Source organism: Sphaerodactylus townsendi, linkage group LG10 (assembly GCF_021028975.2).
Source record: "Sphaerodactylus townsendi isolate TG3544 linkage group LG10, MPM_Stown_v2.3, whole genome shotgun sequence".
Lineage (NCBI taxonomy): Eukaryota > Metazoa > Chordata > Lepidosauria > Squamata > Sphaerodactylidae > Sphaerodactylus > Sphaerodactylus townsendi.
Window position 1 is genome coordinate 61,654,697 of NC_059434.1, and position 21,712 is coordinate 61,676,408.

The 21,712-nt window shown below is 41.4% G+C and overlaps 1 protein-coding gene across 1 annotated transcript in view; it reads right to left on the bottom strand.

Moving 5' to 3' along the window:
* Positions 1-2,363: 2,363 nt before the first annotated feature.
* Positions 2,364-21,712, bottom strand: part of ELOVL6 (ELOVL fatty acid elongase 6) — an 83,253-nt gene continuing 63,904 nt past the window's right edge. The window contains exons 2-4 of the mRNA XM_048508840.1: positions 16,667-16,798; positions 10,887-11,038; positions 2,364-6,289 (exon numbers count right to left, since the gene is read on the bottom strand). Coding sequence (XP_048364797.1) covers positions 5,865-6,289; positions 10,887-11,038; positions 16,667-16,798 — 709 coding nt within the window. The 3' untranslated portion in view covers positions 2,364-5,864. The remainder of the gene's footprint in view (positions 6,290-10,886; positions 11,039-16,666; positions 16,799-21,712) is intronic.

The window sequence follows — 21,712 nt, forward strand, 5'->3', positions numbered from 1 at the left end:
CCCATCTTTGACACCAACACAGACAGAGATTCAAGAAGAAATGAGTCACTTTGAATGTCACGGAACTCTATTGCTAACAAGAGACAACTTTTCTCTCAGTCCTAAATGATATGCGCACTCGGACCCCACCCTGTGCAAGAGGCCAGTGCCGCTGTCCACAGAGTTCTGCTAGTACTCTAGCCTAGCAAAAAAGACTATACAAGCTGAGCAACCGTCTTTTTGGGAGGCACCAAAGGTCCACATAGTAATGGGAATGAATGACAAGCAGGATAGGTTGTGCCTTTTACACACTATCAGCTATAGCTTCAGCAGCATGATGCCAAACAGCATTTGTGCCACTAGAGGCAAAGCTGATCCACAGAACAGCTGAGCAAGTGTTTAGAACTCAGCAAAGCTGCACGGAGTAAGGTGGTTGTAGTTACTAGGTGGTACTATCTGCTGTAGAAACATAACATACCACTGTTTGGACAGTACTACGAATGTATATATTATCTCTATATACACATACATGGGTGTATGTAACACTGACTTGGTCTGTCAAAACAAGGTTCCTTATGAAGAGGAAGGGAATTATTGGATACAGCATATCCACTATTTAATCTTTCCATGACTAGCTGCCATCTCGACTTATGATATATCTTATGTAACATGGACGAGGATGCACATCCTCATCTGCTGCAACCACATCCATCAGGTGCAATAGATGCTGGTGAGCGTTGGGATGCACATCTGCATGAGCCACCTGTTAGATGAGGACAACTGCTATGAGAAAGAACACTATTATGATACACTGTGCAATCTGAAGCCGAGCCTCAGCTGTCAAGCAGGTCATGGGAGAGGGAATGTATAATTCTTTTCCTAAATCAGTAAAATGAATTCAGAAGACAAGTTCGCTGTGTGGAAACAAGGGGGGAAATTCACTGATGTAGTAAACCAGCTGAGTTTACTACATCAACGCGGTTGAGAAATGTGAGCCCCAGCAGAGCTTGGCCTTGCCTGGAGAAAGGCAAACTTACACATCTGAATTCAGTATATGGTAGAGAATTCTAAAGCCTGAACTAGTGACCGTGGCAGCAGTTCTATATGTTTCAATGTCAAATTGCCCAAGCCCTAAAAATGCTAGAATGGGATTTAAATTTTTTTAACAGCAACAAAAGAGTGCATCTGAGGGGTGATGAACTCTTCTGGCCTCAAGCATTTTTTCTGAGATTCTGTCTCCTGGGCCTGATTGAAGTGAGGTCCTGGAAAAATGAGCAGACATCCATGCAACCCAGCATCACGATTAATGGATCCTTATTCCATGTGCTTGCTGCAACATGTACCATTTATCCACCAGCAAGATTTCCCTTGGGGTCACAACCACTGATGTGCAGGCACACAATGGTGGATTCTGCATGCCAAAAATAGCGGTTTGAAAACAGTGTGAAAACGGTATAAACTCTTTTATACCATTTTAAACCATTTTCACACCACTGTTTTTGGCCCATGCGGAATCTGCCAGTGTGTAGATGGTGCACAAGGACCCTATAAATGCAATGCCAGGCTGTATGCATGGCCACAGCCTAATTTAAATTAGCTCCCAGAGGCAGAAAAGCTCCCAGAATCTGGCTCACAAGACATGGCTTCAAGTTATTTATGACTTTTAGGATTCAGCTTGTGCCATGCCTTTTCACTGATTTCTGTAGACTTCGTATGAGATACTTTTTGAGATTACATCTATCTCAGTGTTTCCCATCTATTCATTTAGGCCCCTTCTGCACATGCAGAGTAATGCATTTTCAATCTACTTTCAATGTACTTTGCAGCTGGATTTTACTGTGCGGAATAGCAAATTCTACTTTCAAACAATTGTGAAAATGAATTGAAAGTGCATTATTCTGCATGTGTGGAAGAGGCCTTAGATGTCCTATCAAAGCCATTTTTACTCGACAGCATAGAAACAGAGAGTAAAGCCAGTACATTCTTATGGTGCTGACACCCAACTTTAAAATATGTGCCTCAGACATAGCGTGCACTGTGTTATGTGTATGTACTTTATATCACAGGAGAAGACTATTCTGTTGACTTTAGCTATCTCTTTTCACTTTGTAATAGTTGCAAAGACTTAAGCTAGGCATTCATGTTCAAAAGCAATGCAACAATTCTCAAATAATTCTGAAATGGAAAAGAAAATTCAGCCACAAAGCCAGGTTCCAATGTTAATGAACAAACATCAAAGTATGTTGAATTTATCAGTAAATTATCCACAATACGTGATAGGAAAAAGTGCTGTCATAATGCATTTTCTTGTGCCCACCACCATCACTTCTGCAAAACACACACCGACTACTGTGAAGTAATTTTTAAATATTATTTTTTTTAAAAAAATGCCCAATCCCACATTTTGACACCCACATGTTAACGTGTGCGGTTTTTGCCCTTGTAATTCACTGATTTTCAAGTGCAGTGTCATACATGCTGCTGATAAGTTTGAGATCTGTGAGTATGTTTGCACAACAAAAGTGAAGATGATTTATTTTCTTCAGATGGGGTACCATGAACACTTGCTATTTATGTCACTGCTACTAATGCAAATCTCAAAGTGGGAGAATATTAAAAAAAACCCTAAATATATGTTCTTAATCAATGCAGTTTCATCCTTTTGTTGGCAAAAGCAAAAAAATAAAGCAGTTCTCAGAGTCCTTTGTAAAACTTTTTTTCTCATTTATTTAATGATAGGTTCGGGGGAGAGAAATCTGTCTTTCAGCCTACACAGAAAATTAAATGAAAAGTGAGAGATACCAAAGTGAATGGTACAATTGGGGGGGGGGGGGGAAGGGAGATGCAATTCCCAATGGCATCGCCTTTCTATAATACTTGATCTGGGTTTGCTTCAAATATTACATAACAGAAAAATACTTAAGAGTGAGGTTTTTTTTTTAAAAAAAGACTTATTGTAAAATATAATCTGCTCCCAAAACTGTAAAATAACATTGTTTACATCTTAATTAATATTTCCACTTATACAGGAGTCCTATGATTTAAGTTCATGTTATATTTTCTATGTAATATAATGCTCTGCCTCTCCTTTTGTAATGAATAACAATATCAGAACATCAATAACTTAAATGACAGATATATTTTTTCACTTTTTTTCACAGTTAACGACAGCTCTGGAGAGCTTTTGAATTTCTTGCTCTTAAAAGGACTATCCACATAATACAGAATGTAACAGGTATTTTTCTGCACATAGTGAAACACTGAAAGCCCTTGTTATTTCTAACAAATATATCAGCTCTGTGTCATGAATGATAAGACAGCACAATCGAAGCAAAAAATACTTTGTGTTGTTCAGTATCAGATTTAAGGAAAAACGTTAATGGTGATCCTTTGCAATAGCCAGGAAAAAAAAATAGCCGATTCTTTCCCTCCCTTCCAACTTCTTTGCATTTGGACAGCTCGAATAATGGGTATTACGAATATAGTTATAGGTGTGTATGCATTTTCTACATAGAACAGCAGTTCCTAATCTGTCCCTCTAGTTTTTCTACTTGTTAAATTCAACTACCAAACTGATACAATTGAGAACACTATGTTAACACACAGTTATAACATTAAGTTTACAGACTTGTTTCTTTGAAGTACTAGGAACGCTTAACACATTGTATTTGGCTTTGTAAAGACTGAAATCTTACAGATAATGCAATCTACTGTTTTTCTTGTAGAAAATATGGCTCTTTTCGGCTAATTCTGAGTTTCAGAGTGGAATAGTTTGTCCTTATATCTGCAGCTGACCGAAGAACCAGATGTCTTTTTAAGTGATCAAGAATGCTACAGTATATATTTCTACAGATTCTTTTTTTTTTTAAAAAAAAGTAAAGACAGTTCTCTCTAGACCACACAGTTAATGTGATGCAACGGAATCACCCCGTATAATAAAGCTTCCAATATGACAATTCCAATACTTCCAGCTGTAGAATCTCCAAGCAACCAGAGGAGGGCACTTTAAGCATCCTTGCACTGCTCGAAAAGCAAATGCAAAAGCATAGTGTTACCTAAAGTCACATAGAGTCCTGTAAAATGCCGTTAAGGTTGCAGATATCTATTCTTTGAAGTTCATAAAAATATAAAATATGTACCATACCACAGGTTTCTTTGTTCCTGAAGTTCCTATCTAACCCGAACCACCACCTTCTAAAAGGCTGTCTGGAATTTCTTTTGTGGTTGCACCTTTCGCTCAAATTGCACTTAATGCTGTAATTGCTGGCCTACGCCGTGCTTGTAGCAGCTGCGGGCTTCTTCTACCCACGGCAGCTCCTTGTTCATAGTTAGTGGATCCTCTGATGCATTTCCTACATAGCAAGCCTGCAAATATTGCATGCGAGAACAAACCCCGTCAAATTTGGACTGTAGGACAGGATACAAAAAAAACTTGGCGGGTTCTTTGTGTATGTTTGTGGCAATGGCTACGAACTTGGAACCACTGGTGGAAGAAAAAAGCTACAGCAACTGCAACAAGGGCACGCTTGTGCACTGGGTCCTGTTCCAAAGACCACACTCACCCTCATATTTTGCATTCACAAAATGGCTTTTGGAACGATTCCTGTGGTCGCAAGCACAGGAGCACATTTTTAGCAGAAGAGATTATCCATTCAGCTTCCCAAAGATATTGCATGACCCAGACTGACTTAGCTGATGGAACTGACTTTGGACAAGGGGCGTGGACTACCTGTTTTCCAGTTAAACTCACCACATGGTACTCATGCTGAAAGACATTCTGTGCATCTGAAATAGTGTGCTAGAACTGACCCTGGGGAGAGGGAACTGCGATCCTTGAACTCTGTCTACAGCACAAGATCAGGATCTGTAGAACGCTTTGAGAAATGGCCAGATTTGATGTACCGTTCCTTCCTTTTCCCTCATATTCCTTTCTCCTGCTTTTGTATTTTAGACCCGAGTAATTCAACTAAGACCAATCAGTGGCATAACAGCCTGTTTTACTTCATGCCTTTCTTCAGCCAGGAAATGCACTTGAATAAACTTTGCTGATATGTGCATCTCAACAGGACTTGTTGATAGTTGCATCAGTATCTCAAGGAACAGTCGGCTCTTTAGCTGACTGACTGGATCTGGTCGCAACATAGTGAACAGCATTTCCACATCTGGGCTTTTACGCGTCAACCTTTCAAGTAAAAAAGCTATTCAATTTTGCAAAGACACTGATGTCACTTGGGGAGGGGCCATAGTTCAGTGGCAGAGCAGATGATCTGCATGCAGAAAGTCCCAGGTTAAATCCTGGGATCTCCTGTTTTAAAAGGATCTTAGGTTGCAGGGCCTCTGCTTGAAACCTTGGCAAGCAGCTGCCAGTCAAACTGGACCAATGCTCTGATAGGACAAGGCAGCTTCATACGTTCACGTGACACAAACTCTACATCTGTCCTCTGCTTCCTGTTGTTCATGTTTTGAATTTTCTAAAAAAAGTTTAGAAAGGATATAGAAATAACTAGTTTTTTTAAATAAAAGTCATCTATTATCAGGGAAACCATTTATTTTCATATTTTTATTTTGAAAAATCATTGTCTTCTTTTGTTTTTCTTTCCTTTCCTCCCTAAAATTTGCATTTTAAGAGCAGATAGATGCAAGAAGGAAGATACCTTATTGTAGCAGTCCTTTTTTGCGATGCAAGATAATTCAGTGAGTCCTCACCCAGACAGGATCATAAACTTACTGGTTTCAACAACCCTAGCTGCCCCCCCTCTTTAGTTGTTGAGTTTTAATTGCACCATATACAAATATTTCCTTGTGCCATTTTGTTTTGCTCAAAAAAATCTGTGTTGTTATTTTGTGGGTGACCTGAGCGGTGGCTTTCGTCCTGCTTCTAGGTTTTACTCAGCCTTCCTTGCTTTTCTTGTTTTACCGATGTACGCATCAAAGAAGAAATGGCAGAACAGCACAAAATAGCTGAGGTACATGAGAGAACACCACATGATGTTGGAGACATGCGAAGGGCACTGGCCCTGTTGCATCCAGGCAAAGACCAGGTAGTTGATGATGCAGCCCATGAACATCTGGGTGATCTGTGACAAAGTGATAAACATGGCAAACTTGCGGGACACTCTGAAGCCAGCAGCCCTCAAGGCATAGTAAGTGTACATGACGGCATGGACTCCATAGTTCATGGTCATAAACCAGCCACCGCCGGCCACCATGTCCTTGTAAGAGTACCAGGAATAAAGTAGTACAGTGATGTGATGGTACCAATGGAGGAAAATGAGCTTCTGTTTCCTAAGAATAATAAATATTGTATCACCTGTTAAAAAGAAAAACAGAAAGAAAGAGAAACATTAGAATTGAAACCTGAAAGCAATAAGTAGAGCATATTTTTAAGATCTGGGTACAAGGTATAAAGAATTAATACTTTGGTACATTGATATATTGTCAAAACTCAACAAACAGGGTACTTGGGGAACTTTTATCTTTAATTTGCGGTTAAGGATGATTCATGAAGCTATTCAAATGAGATTTAGAACCCAGAGCCAATCTGTTTTGTGGTCTTTCTGAAATGAAGATAAGGTTTATGTCAGTAGGAAAAGATCAGCTTGTGCTTCAAAATTGCATTGTTTTACTTTAAAAAAAGACTTGAGTTCAAGACATATTTAAGAGAGTATGCAACACTTGATCTAAACATGGTTAATGGCCATGTGTCTAACCCGGAGCTTAGCAGAACTGGATCTGGGAGACCCATATTCAAATCCCGGTTCTTCCATGGAAGCTAGCTGGGTGACCTTAAGTCACACACTTTCAGACTAGTCTATCTCACAGTGCTGCTGCTAGAATAAAAATGGAGGAGAGGGGAATGACATGTGCCACTTTGATTCCTTCCTAGGAAAAAGGAAGGGTATAAACAAAATAATAAATAACAACAGTTGCAACACTCATTCTCTGACTCATTTCACACAGACCAGTAAACATGGGTGTAGGTCACACAGATCCTGTCCCTAAAATGTGTCTGTCCCGTGTAACAGACACATCACATCTGTTTTGACCTTCTGCTCTACTAAAATGAACATTCACTGGCCCAAGATATAACTGCCCCACACAGTACTGTACTGTTTTAGCATTCATGAAAGGAGGTGCTGGTTTGAAATTTTCCCAATATGAATACCACATCCAGGTCTAAACTTCCCACCAACTTGCTGCCCAAAGTGACGTGTAACGTGAACAACCAGTTTCAAACAAGACCTCTTTATTATGACCCATGCGCTACTTATGTGAATAGTGAGGTGGTATAGTCCAGTGAGGTGGTGAATAGTGAGGTGGTATAGTCCAGTGAGGTGGTATAGTCCAGTGAAGTGGTATAGTCCAGTGACAGTACCATAACGCCTAGACTGGTGAACACTTGAATCAGCCCTTCCTCCCAAAAGACAGTTGTGGTACAAAGATCCAGGCGTTTCATTTATATTTTTTGCTCCAGCAGTTCCCTGACAAACCACAGAACAAAGTCTAAATAAAGCAGAATTTCACACCTGGAATGTCTGTTTTTGGGGGCCACAAAAAGTAAACAGAAGTCTTTGGCTCTGCATGCACTACTTCTGGCAAATGCACTAGGACTTGCTGCCAATAGACTAAAAAGCAGCTTGTGCCCGCACGATGTAATTTTTAGCTTATTTTTCTTTGAACAGCTGCACTTCTCTCACAAAACATCATATCATAAAGCACTTTTCAAATGCTCTTCAGTTTTGAAAAGCCCATTGCTATGTGAAATGGATGCTGTTGGGCAGGAAAAACACAAGCCTAGGGCTCCTTTGGCTCTCACAACTAGTTCCGTGGTTTTCTGAACTGGGTCAACGTCTATAGATGGAAGTGTCAGATTTTATTCTCTTCTGCAGAAACGTGTCTTTTATTCTGTGAACTTCTCCCTCCATGTTCAAACCGGTTGCTGTTTTTGCAGCGTCTCTTAATGTTCTTTTTAATTCCCTTTACTTGCCTGCTACATATCAATCAACTTAAAGCCGCAGGGGTTAGGAAGAAGAAAAGGGCCTGGGGCTACTTCCAAGGCTCAGAATATACTTCTCTGCATCTGTATCCTTTGAAACTCAAATCATGACTATCAATAAGGGGTGGAATGAGAACTGTGCCTCAGTTACCAATACTTCAACTCTAAACAGGATGCATTGCAATAAAAGCCTGTTGGGGCTTACCCCGTATAACAGGTCCATTGTAAAAACATGAAGTCAATAAAGTTCAAACCAGAGTAAACATGCTCAGGAGAACAACCCAGATCAGCATTGAGGCCCCATGCCTCCTGACTGCTTCATTAACTGCAGGAATGCAAAGTCACATATCCATAAGCAATCACAGGACTAATTTAGCTAAATCTCAGTAGGTTTTCACATATATCAAACAGTAGGGATTCATAGACTCTTGACACATAAAGGCTGTATACATTTCCTTTCTCCTAGCCTGTGATGGGGGGAAAAAAATCACTGAAACAACATAATCTTAATATTCATCATTATTCAATGAAGTCTGCAGCTGTGAAGTTTCCTCAGAAACAAGCCCTGTAAAGCCTGCTGAATCATTGTTTCCTGTTTCCAATTAGAACCACACTGAAACCTCAGGATAAGCAAACACTGATGTGCATATTAGAACAAACCTGACAGGTTTGGGGCCAAAAAGCTTCTGAAATGGCTGGTGAAGAAAATAAAAAATAGGAACCATTCAGTTATGGCCCACAGTTAGAGTCTGCAGTGTCAGGTTGGGAAATTCCTGGAGATTTGGGATGAAGCCAGGTGTACTCTGCAATTAATTATTTGCATGATGCAAGTAACCTTTATTTCTAAATAAGCAGCTTGTTAGACCTATTTCTCAGACTACTTTGTGATTCATGGTTCAAAAGGGACAGATGGTGTAGTGGTTAAGGCCCCTTCTGCACATGCAGAATAATGCACTTTCATTCCACTTTCACAATTGTTTGAAAGTGGATTTTGCTATTCTGCACAATAAAATCCAGCTGCAAAGTGGATTGAAAGTGCGGAAGGGGCCTAAGAACGGAGAACTCTGACCTGGAGAACTGGGTTCAATTCCTCACTCCCCCACATAAAGCCTGCTTGGGTGACCTTGGGCAATTCACAGAACTCTCTCAGACCACACACAGGCAGACAAGGACAAACCACCTCTGAATGTCTTTTGCTCTAAAAACCCTATGGGGCTGCCATAAGTCAGCTGAACTTGACAGCACAAACCCACACGAACAATTATATTGATATTTACTTAGGGAATTTTTATACCAACTCCAGGGAACCTGCCTGATAATCATTTGTATGGACTGGTTTTTTTTAATTAATCAGTGGCACTGAGGTGCTCTCTTTCTTAAGTAGTTAACATTTATACGACATTTTTTGTGGAAAAGCTGAGTACTAAAAATGCCATGGAACCTTGTTAAAAATCCATTCCATTTGCCCTTCTCAATTTCAGCTGTCTCAGTAAAGTTCAAACCAGATTTGGAAATTTTAGGATACAATCCTACACATGGTTACTTAGGACCAAGCTCAATCAGATGTGGACACTTGGAGAATAAACACAAATAAGACGGGACTGTTTGGTTCTTTTCTCTCCTAAACCGAATGTCTTCAGATTCTGTGACCCCCTGGAGCAGTTTTGTAATTTAAGATCCTGGACTTAAGGTCTTATGCCTTCCTTTTACAGAAGGTCAATATATACTTCAAATTCAGTGGGCTTGCGCTCACCAGCCTACCATCTCCACAAATATACACATGGTATATATTTAGTCCAGTTGTTTACCACTGTGATGATTAGCCATAGACTGCCATTAGGATCCCCTGCTAAGCTCATGGACTGAGATTCCAGACATCTTTCCCATTTACCAGATGACGCTATATCACAGGGTATACTATCACTCTGGAAATATACTAAAATATTCCAAAATAGTGGGAAGAATTTTCTCATATATGTGCACTTAAACATCTAGGGATGCAAGGGTGTGGTAGAGTGTTCCTTTCCACTTGGCAGGCAAGTTCCACATGTTTCAAACACAGGTTCCATCTGTCACAACCATGAAGTCAAAACTCACAGTTCCAGAACACCTTGCCGATTCTGAGGAAAGCAAACAACCCCACATTCTGCATTTTAAGGACTGCTTTCATTTCGACCCTGTTCTCAAAATATATTTTAAGAAGTGAAGACAGCTCTTTCACCTGACAAAACAAACAACAAAACGCAACCTGCAGTTATCTGAACTACAAAAACTTCCTGACCCCCATACTGTGGAAGCTGAATACTTGCTTTGTGTGTTTTCCTATTCTGTCAGATGTTATGCAATTTGCAGTTGACAGCAGAAGGTGGCTTGCATTACTCATCTGTGTGATTCTGATGGGACTAGTCCAAAATAAATAACTGCAGACGGCTATGTGGGAGATAAAGAAGTGCCCCTGAAGCCGTGAAAGCTTACTTCTGTGGCTGCATTGATGAGTTCCTGCTTTGGTGAATGTTGCTGTCAGAATGCCACTTTCCAGTTCAAGGACATGACTAGAACACAGCAAAGGAACAACACTGAAAAAAGAACCCAAAAGTCCTACTAATCCAAATCAAAACGGCATGGGCTAAGGATATGGTTGTATGAACTTGCCCCTTTAACATTTATTTCTGCCGTTGGATGTTCTCATAGCAAGCTTTTTTTGATCTGCTCATTTCTGTCCGGGGTGTTCTTGATTCCCTTGCTTGTTTATGGCCATCTGCATGTCAATGATACACAAGCAACACTGAAACGTGTGTGTATATTTAATGGGGAGAATAAAGTGCAAAGAAACAGAAAACTGTCAAAGGGATTTGAGCTGCACAAAATATGTTCTCAAGAAGAAGAACTCAAAAGGAGAAGAGGCACTCACCTAGTTCTGGAGCTTTGCTTAGAACAAACGCATATGCCCAGAATTTGCTGACAGGTCCATTGTAAAAACTCTGATCGCAAACTGACGTTTTTAGCCCTTTGGTCATCAAAATGTATAGCATATAAGCACCCGTTCGAACAGCACCGAATATACTTCGTGACCATAAAGAGAACACAAAGAACAAGCACTGATTAGTATGCCAGAAAACTAGACCAATTCATAAAGGCTAGGGAAGAGGCTGTTAGCATAAAATGGCTAGTGGTTTCACACACACACACATTCCCTTTTACGAGGTTAAATCATGCTTGAGGATATTAACAGAAACATATTTATTTGCATCTATTTATTTGTGACATATATCTATATGGAGTGAAGATCTTGGGAGCCCATCTGGAACCAGGAACCCTGGGAAGGCAGTGCAGCCATGTATTGAGTCATCACACCGAGATGGAAAAAGAACACAAGCATGCTGGGCCTGCCTCCTTCCCCTAAGCAATTGCAGAGTTGTCAGAATATGTGAAGGAAGTGCCTACATGCGTGCATGCCCCTCCCCATGATCAGTAGCATTTGGAAATGAGTGTTGTCTAATGAGAAGAGGCATTCGCACGGGCACTTTCCCTGCGAGTAGATGACTCAGAGATCACATGGAAGTAGAGGGTGGGCCAATGCACTCATGCCATCTTCTTCTCCATGTGGTGAGTCAACACACCAACAGATCATCTGCACAAGGCTAATGAGAAACAGTGTGAAGGCAGAAGAGGGCAGCCACCCAAGAACACAGAATACGGCCCCTGCCACCCCCCACTCCCAACAAACATGTTAAGGCTACAATGGGCAAATATAATTGTATTAGTTACATTTGCATACCATGCATTGCATTTTTATTATATCAGCAACAAGAACCATTACAAATAACATCAAGATACATTTTACTATTTGTTCTTAATGAAGACTTTCACTGTCCAGATTAGCACAAGTTCCTTTCAAGCCATCTGAGAGTTACAAACATCATCTAACTTGTCCCATCTGCTTGCAGCTCCTCTGCATTTTGGATTATTTTATCTCACCTTTCCTAAGACACGGACTGATCATCACCAGGGAACAGGGTTTTTTTTAAAGCACAACTATGGCATTTTCCGCACACCACAATTACCCTGGGGTAGAACCAGGATCATACATACCGGGTTATTTATATCTCAGTTTCTCCCTTTGCATGGCTGTCCATTTCCATGAAGGAATTAAGTTGACGTATTCCAGTTAATTTTGCATGAGCCCCTAGTTTCTTTGTTTTTACAATGCAAATGGGCAGGGTGTGTGTGTGGGTGTGTGTGTGTGTGTTCCGCTCCGGGGGCTCCCTTTGCTGCTGCTGCTGCCTGGCCATCCATCTTGGCTTCTTCCTTTTGCTTGTCTCCTCCACCTCGCTGTCACCACTCATCCAAGCGCAGGAGGGAGAGAAGGAGGAAGGGGCTACCCTGCCCCTCCAGCAGGACAATGCCCAGCTCGCTGTTTGCTGAACGGGGCCAACAGGGACGGCAGAGGAGGAGAAGGGGCAGCAGTGGCAAGACCCTGGACCGGTGCAGGGGCAGGGAGAACAGGAAGTGAGGCAGGAAAAATAAACCAATCCTTCTCCTGTGGTGATTGCATGGCAGCGTGGGATATTTTAAAAGAACCACCAATCTAGCGATTTTTGAAAACCTCGGTATAAGAGAAATCTCGCTGGGTGGGCCCGATTTAGGACCAGAAGCCATGCGAAAATCATGCGCAGACCGGGATATTCCACCTCCCCATTCCAGGATATTTGGACCATGCGGAAAATGCCTATGTGTTACTCTGATTGAGACAAGACACGTATATTCCAAAATTATCATGCTTATTTCAATACGGCTTAGTATTCAGTAGTACTAATACAATTAAAGGGAAGAAGACTCTGAACTAATATAAAAATCATCTCACACAAGGCAACAAATAGTTAATGAGAAATACTGTCCCTGATTATTTCCCCTGTCTTTGCACCTTAACTTTTCATTCATGGTGAGTGATCCCAGAGTGAACCTCAATTGCATTCCACATAACAATCACTTCACATTAGTTTCCCCCCCTTTGTTAGGAACAATAGATATGTGGAAGACTGAACACTTTAAAAGGAACAGAATAATTAAACAGAGTCTGCAGTATGACACACTACATGGGATAGCACATTTTGTATTACTGAATAGCTGTAACAGAAAGATCATATTGCACAGTTCCATTCTTATTTAAAATACTCCCATTTCACTATTCTCCTCCTTATTAAAGATTTTCAGTATCTAGAGGTGCATGAGTCCCTTTCAAGCAATATTTTACACAAAGCATGCACCTCTGCTTGTGTAAGGGGAGAGGGTACAAATTACAGTAAGAGGTTCCTCCCAGCTTAAATTATACACATTCACTAGATTGTTGGCAGAGAATTCCCATGCCATTTATTTATTTACATTTTTGTTTGTTTGTTAAAACATTTATACCCCACCTTTCCTCATGGTTCAAGGCTGCTTACAATAATAGTCTAACAACATTTAGTTACAACCAAAATAAAATAAACTCCAGACCTCTCACCCCACAGAAAATAACCGTATGTTTATTCAGTTAGAAAAAAAGCAGGTTCCTAATCATAAGATGCTGATACATGGGCTATCCTGATGCACACACAGTGGCATGTATCAGCGTGTGTGTATGAGGTCTACTCCAACAATCTAGTGAAAAGGAATAAGTTGGCAGATAAACTGTCTCCCTGTGCATATTTTCTATCCCCATCTGTCTGAGAGCAGTTTGACATATTAGACAGTTTACTAATCTGTGTTTGAATGTACCAATCAGGTATAAGCTGATAACCCCGGCTGTTCAGTTCACACTGAACCACTAGAACTCCTGCTGAACAGATCTGCATATTTTTCTTCAAAACTGAGAATGTGTCTAAATGCAGCCCAGTCAGACTTGCAAAGATTATTGCTAAGGACTCCTTAGACTAACTTGAATTGTATGCTTTTTTCTTTTAACCCCCACCCCCAGTCGTTATCTATGACTGATTTGTATGCTTTTTGACTGAATTAACTTCATTTATGTGACAGCAAGTCCCCATTTCCCCTGCTGTGCCATTGGAGGGTTTCCTTTAAAAACTGGTAATTGCTAATGCCAACATTCTAATGCTCTATTGCTATGATCCCTGCATCCCTAGTTTTCTTGGGAAAAAAAAGCCTTGAGCCCTTTTTCTGGTGCGTATTTTTGCAATAGTGGTTACTATTTTTTAAGTTCTCCACAAGCCAGGGAGGCATAAAAAACCTCTTGCCTTATACTGTTCTGTTAAGAAGAAATACAGTGAAGCAACTGCTACAGCCACAAACAGATAAACAAACAGTTGAATCAATCATCATAGAATCCACTCCCTGTTCACAGCTGGTGAATAGGATATGAGCTGAACCAGCAGATGTCTGAGCATCCCGGGCTCTTAGTACTAGGAGCCTTTTAACAGGCATTTCTTGTCGGAGCGTATTCACTAACTGAATGCTGGCATATCACTAGCCTCATTGGCTTGCCAGCTGGACATTATTACTACCTCCTCCCCTTTCTGTGGGCTTCTTGCCTTGAGATGGTTTATGCTGCTTTTGTCTCACAAGATGTTTTTGGGGGGCAGCGGGAAAGGGGTCTGCTGGGTCATGGAGGGCCCAACAGTACTTTTAGGGGTGGGGGACAGAGAAAGGGTCCGTCAGGCAGCAGAGGGCCCAGTGGCCTTGGGGGGGGGGGCAGAAAGGTGGTGGGAACGCCTCTGTCAGGCCTCCTGCATGCCCTGCTGGCTTTTTGGGGTGGGGGAAGGTTTCTGCCGCCCTCACAGGCCCTACTGGTTTTTTGGAGGTGGGGGAGACTTTTGGGGGCACAGGGGCAGTGGGGAAGAGGTTTGCTGGGTTGCAGAGGGCCTAGCTTGACTTTGGGGGGGGGGAGCAGTGGTGGCAGTGAGGGACTTTGTGTAAGGTGGGGAAGTAGGAAGGCTTTGGATAATAAAGGAAGCAAATGCAGAACCACACACCCAATGGGCAGTGTGGAACCCAAAGTTGTCCCACTGGAGATTGTTGTTGAAGTAACAACATGCTTAATGGGAAAAGTAACCCGATTTTTTTGGTGTTTTACAAACACAAGGGGGCATGTTAAAGGGGAAAGATTCATTTTTTAGCATAAACCCTATGTTTGAAAAGAAATATCTTAAGTAAGAATTAGGGAAGACATTTCAGAAACTTTAAAATAACCTAAGAGGAATTCATGAGCATGATATAATACTTAAATCATCCTTAAATACTTATTTGGAGAAATACTTCAGTATAATTACTGAAAGAGCCTTAACTCCTAACAGTATCTCTTTGGAATAACTGCAGTAATCTGGAGATTTGAAGAGTAATCCTTCCACCCAGCAGCAACGGAATACCTGTTCTTAAGAGAAAAGTTTTAAGGTTCTTACCAGATCAAAATTGTTATAGCAATTATAATATTTGCTGCTTCAATGTATGCTCAACTAGAAAATCACCTTAGGCCAATAATGTGAAAAGTAAGACAGCAATAAGGTAAATCATCGTGCCCAACAAGACTAAAACTAAAAGATAAAAAATAATTGGAACAGAACAGAAATTACTAAGAAATTATTTGAGAGTTTGAGAGCAAGCAATTATAATGAACTGACCAGAACCATAAAACAAATGGCAATTAGACAGCCAATAATAGGTTTCCTCAGGTCTCGGCTGTCATTGAGTCTGGGGAAACTGAACTTGGTCATTACCAGTTCAGCATGAAGGAAATCTGAAGAACAGGCCTTACAGCAACCCAATAAAGAGAATGCAATGAAGTGTTCCATAATGTCTGAAATGTACAAAATAGACTACTGAAAGTGCAAATGTTCATTTATTTCCATACATCTTATTTTACTGTACAGCCCCAAAGCTCACTGGGAGGTTCTGCTGTCACCTTAAACTATCATAAAGTTGTTGTGAGGACAAAATGGAGGGAAAAGAGAAACATGTATGCTGTTTTTTCCTTGGCCAAAGTCCATGATCCCAATGTGAAAGATAAGCCTGAATATGTAAGGACTGGTGGTCTGACCAACACCTCCATTGAATAAGATAGAGTTATACAACAGCCAGAAAACAGGGAATTCTTTTTTTTGTGATTTAAATACCAATAGTCTTACCACATGGTGGTGCTTTCACCACATGGAAAACATGCTTGCCCAGGACCCATTTGTTTTATTGGAGCTCTTGACAGATTTGTTCCCAGTGGAGTACGCTCAATATCAGAGAGCCTTTGATGTTGAAGTTTGCAATATGCTGATTTTTTTTTAAAAAAACCCCTCAGGTATAGGGGGAAATTAATGTCCTTCCCTGGCTATTGCCTTTAGCTATGAAATCAATGTCACTTTTTTAAAAATTTCAACACAACCTTGAGAAATTCAGCAAACCTGAGTTCTGACTTCTACTGTAAAAGTACATTTTCCAGAAAAATGCACATGTTTTTGCAAAACTTTACAATGTGAAGGCCATTTGCTAGCTCAATATAATTTTTTCATTCACATCCGATTGGGTTTTAGAGAGCATATTTTACTTTCCTGTTGTGACATTCTAGAAAAAAGCAATAGGCATGTTACAAAGCTAAAAAAAACCCTGAAGTAATGAAAGGATAATAATTATAGAATTTCTGCAATGTTCTTATTTATTTAAACCTGTCCATGAAATGTGTACGAGCATTGCCTTTAAGAAGAGGCTTACCTGAAGAGTGCAAGACTCAGGGACCAGAGCACTAGCGGTTTCCTCAGTTCAAATTTTGCCCTCTTGTTCATTAGATGCCGGCCACCAAATATAAATGCAGCATACAGAGCAGAAAACAGGAAAGATTTCTTCCTATAAAAGAAAAGCAAAACTATAATCACTCTATGATATTCAGTCGGTGTTCCAGCAGTATGCAGCAACAGCAGACATCGACAGAAGATGCTGTCTGTTCTGCACTGCTGATCTGCTAAGGAGTAATTTTGCATCTTTGAATTGGGTATGATTAACCCAGGCACCACATAATGATCTGTCCTCAAGAGAAGGTTGTTTAGTATCTTTTCTCTTCCTTCCAGTCAGGAGCAATGTTCAGAATAGGCATTTCAAGTGGGTGCATCTTAATGTAGGTTATTCTTAAGCAGCATGAAGGATCAGTGGACAGAGCATACATTTCTCATACGAAAGCTCTCAGGTTCAATTGCTGGCCATACCTACTTAAAGGATCTCACGTAGCAGTTGTTTGGAAAGACCATTTGTGACCCCTCCACACACACACCTTTTTCCTCACACAAAGTGCCTACCTCTCTCTCTCTCTCTCTCTCTCTCTCTCCCTCTCTCTCTCTCTCTCTCTCTCTCTCTCAGGTTCAGCCTGGGCGCATGTAGGTCATGATGTCACACTCACCACCATTCTCATTGCTTTTAAAATATATGGAGAGCCATGACCATTTCACAGGTATAAAACTTAAACAACAACATGCATTCTGTTTTCATACTGCAATAGCCTATGGCTATATGCATTAAATACGACTAACATGACCATTTCACACCTTAGGTCCTCTCTCACAGAGACATCTGCAGACAGGATAGACCAGCCCTGTTTAATCACAGGTACTCACTTAAACAGTTATGTGTGTTGGAAACTCAAACACTGTTCTATTCACATGCTGCCACTATTTATTCATTCTCTACAATATAAACCATAGAATACAATGCACCACACATACATTAACTTGCATGTGTTTCTTTCTCTGAGACACCAAGCCATAGGGTTAAACAAAACAAGAAGCTAACTTTTATTTATGAACCCGGGGGGAGGGGAGGTGGCATGGTATAGCCCAGAGGTCTGCAACCTGCGGCTCTCCAGATGTTCATAGACTACCAATCCCATCAGCCCCTGCCAGCATGGCCAATTGGGAATTGTAGCCCATGAATATCTGGAGAGTCGCAGGTTGCAGACCCCTGGTATAGCCTGTTCCTGTCATATCTTAGAAGCTAAACAGGGTTGATATTTGGAAGGGAAACCACCAAAGACAACTCTGCAGAGGATGGCAATGGCATACCACCTCTGCTTCTCACTAGCCTTGAAAGCTCCTTACTGGGATTACCATAAGGCAGCTGTGACATAAGGGAGCACTTTACGCACACATGGTATGAATGTAACACTGGAGAAAGTAACTGTATTTTGGATCAAAATTGACACTTTTTAGTCAGATAGCTTTAGCCTCGGTTTCAGTCCATCAGAACTCCACTCCCTAGCAGCCAATTTCCAACTGCTGTTTTCCAACTCTCTCTCTCCCCCCCCCCCCAATATTTTATCAACTCTCACTGGTTGCTCTTAGGGAGAGGCCAAATGTATCCTGTCTCCCACACCTTTGTTTACCTGAGACCCTGGAGTGTCACTCCCAGGCAGAGAAGATTCAGTATATACTAAGACAGCTCTGTCTGTTCATCTGTTACTCTTTCAGCAAATCTTTGAGCATTCCTTGTCACTTATCTGTGATCACTTTCATGAGAGATCTCTGTTTAATTATGTTTATTCATGTCACACAAATCTCTATCACAGCATCCAATTTATTTGCTTCTGGTTCTTCTACAGTATATGGTTAATATGGAAGATCATAAGGAGAGATCTTTTATTATACAGAATCATCTGTCATGAATTTTGGGTGTCACTGTGGCGGTTGTATCCTCATTGAGATTATGACACTTTCCCCTGACCCATACTGTCTGTAACTTAATTGCATTCGAAAAGAGAACCCACTAATTGAGCTACTTTTTAAAGATCAACAGCGATGAAGACAAGGAGAGCCAGTGTTGTGCAATGATTAACATCAGACAATGATGACCTCAGTTAAACCCCATTCAGCTATGGCGTTCACTGAGTAGAACCGGACCAGCCATTCTTGCTCTTGTCTAACCAATTTTTCAGGTTTCTTGAAAGGAGAACATAGAGGAGGGCAGAACTACATCAGCCAACCTGAGTTGCTTGGAGGAAAAGCAGGAGAAAATGTGAGAGACAGCCAGAAGCAATTATAATTTTGGCTAGGAATCAGGCCTGGGGGATTCTGTTTCCTTCCAGATACTTCTGAAATACTGGTAGGATAGCTGCCTCAGCCTGTGGCTGCAAAACTAACACAGGTCCATTGGCACCTTAATGATTAATAAAAAATTATTCCTTGCTGTCACCGACTCTTCACCCTCCTAACTATTTGTGGCAGGCTCAGGCAGCCTCCTAACCATGCTGGGCAGGTTTCCCCACCTTTTTTTTTTAATGACTGAGCTGTTTTGATGGTAATGCATGAGGTATCTTATGCTGGTCTGCTGAGCCTTAGGAACTCCAAAAAGTGAAGGGAGCTTTTTTTCCCTCTGCCAAATTCCCCCTTTCAAGACACCAACAAGAACTGAGGCAAGTTCAATGAAGTAAAATGTATTGAACAAACTAGATGGGATCATGAGATATTTCAGTAGATGGAAATCAGGCAGGCATTGTGTAACTATACACAAACATCAGTTTTGACACAGACACAGTTCTTAACCAAACTTTATAAGTTTCTTCAGTTGCTCAGATATTGTGACAGGTTCTTTACTTTAAAATGGTACAGTTACTGGCTAATGGATTCACAGTGATTTTGGATTCTAACAACCTGGTACCCTTTCACACAATACACATACATCCCTGACACTGTTAGCTACCCACTTCACATACATCTCCCTCCTGAAATAACTATAGCAGAACACTAATGTGCCAGACTGGGAATCCACCTGTGTGTATAATTCCCATTCTAACTGATTTTGGAATTAAGAACATAAGAACTAGCATGCTGGATCAGACCAGAGTCCATCTAGTCCAGCACTCTGCTACTTGCAGTGGCCCATCAGGTGCCTTTGGGAGCTCACATGCAGGAGGTGAAAGCAATGGCCTGCTGCTGCTGCTGCTCCTGAGCACCTGGGCTGCTAAGGCATTTGCAATCTGAGATCAAGGCAGATCCAGATTGGTAGCCATAGATTGACTTCTCCTCCATAAATCTGTCCAAGCCCTTTTTTTCTTCTACATCCAGAAGATATATCCCCTTCCCTTTATTTATGGTCATCCATGGAGTCTCACTACTTTTCCACCTCCAGCCTTGACCACAAAATAAAACTCCCAATTTTCTTGTCTGAGTATTTTCTGCTATAAGTACATGCTGACAGTATATTTCAATGTATTATCGAAGGCTTTCACGGCCAGAATCACTTGGGTGCTGTGTGGTTTCCGGGCTGTATGGACGTGTTCTGGCAGCGTTCTCTCCTGACGTTTCACCTGCATCTGTGGCTGGCATCTTCAGAGGAAGATGCCAGCCACAAATGCAGGCGAAACGTTAGGAGAGAATGCTGCCAGAACACGGCCATACAGCCCGGAAACCACACAGCACCCAAGTATATTTCAAGTCAGATCAACTCCCTGACTGAAATCCCCTCAGAGTAGATGTTTAACACCCACAGTTAAGGGATTGATGCTACCTTGCAGGAATCCAAATCCAAAAGCTCACAAAATTTTTCTCCACAGAGAGATACGTCCTCCCACTCTGAGACAGCTGGTTGCTCCACCAATCAGAATGCAGGGGCTTTTATCATGGGAACTCCCCCTCTGGCGTCAACTTAGGCCAAGTGTCTTTAGCCAGTTTCCTGGGGGCTTTTATCATGGGAACTCCCCCTCTGGCGTCAACTTAGGCCAAGTGTGGTGGAGCCCAGCATAGGGGAGTTTCAGGGGGACTGGGGATATTTCTGTTTTCTCACAGCCTGTACTGCTGTGAGGCAGCAGGGTTGCAGTGTGAGGCAGCAGGGTTGCACTTTCTCCAGCTACTGTGAAACTATCCTCCCCCCTCCCCAATGGACTAGGCCAGGGGTAGGGAACCTGCGGCTCTCCAGATGTTCAGGAACTACAATTCCCATCAGCCTCTGTCAGCATGGCCAATTGGCCATGCTGATAGGGGCTGATGGGAATTGTAGTTCCTGAACATCTGGAGAGCCGCAGGTTCCCTACCCCTGGACTAGGCTGACTTGTTCAAATTAGGTCTTACTTCAAAATCAACCAGTGGAATTCTAGTTCAAACATTCTACCAATGTATTTTTAAAAATCTTATATTTAATACAGACTCAGGAAAAAAATTACAGTGATAGGCTTGCAGCAGCCCCTCCTAGTTCCTCACAATGAATTAACAAGTTTTAAAATAGGTGGCACTTCACATTTTTTTTTATCCTCCTCTAACTACACTAGGATTTTTGCATTACTTGTAAATGTTTTTCCCATGGTTGGTCCAATGAGAAGCACCAACTTTTCTACATTCACAAACTAAAGAATGAGTTTGATATAGAATAGCATTAATATCTCCAAAATAAATCTTCCCAAGATATATAAAATGATGACACTTTCCCGCCCCCCTCCTGTTACAGGGCCTTTGTGCACTAACTGTTTGTGGTGTGGCTGTGTGTTTCACAATGGGGTTTCCCCACGGCTTTCTGTTCAAAAGGGACTTCTTCTGCTGTGAAGCATTCCTAGATGAGATTATGTGCCCCTTTGCCCGCCCACCACTGGCTTGCTTGCAACCTCCTTTTGGACCCTTTTTTGTTTCCTGTCTCTGGTTTAGCATTATTTTTCTGGAATAAGACAGATCTTCACTGCTAATATTTTTTAAAAGCCCTTCAGATCAGGCTTAATGTAATGGTGGAACTGGTGGAACTATTGCTTGCCCACCACTTCTTTGTTTCCATTGCCAGCCACCTTTTTTG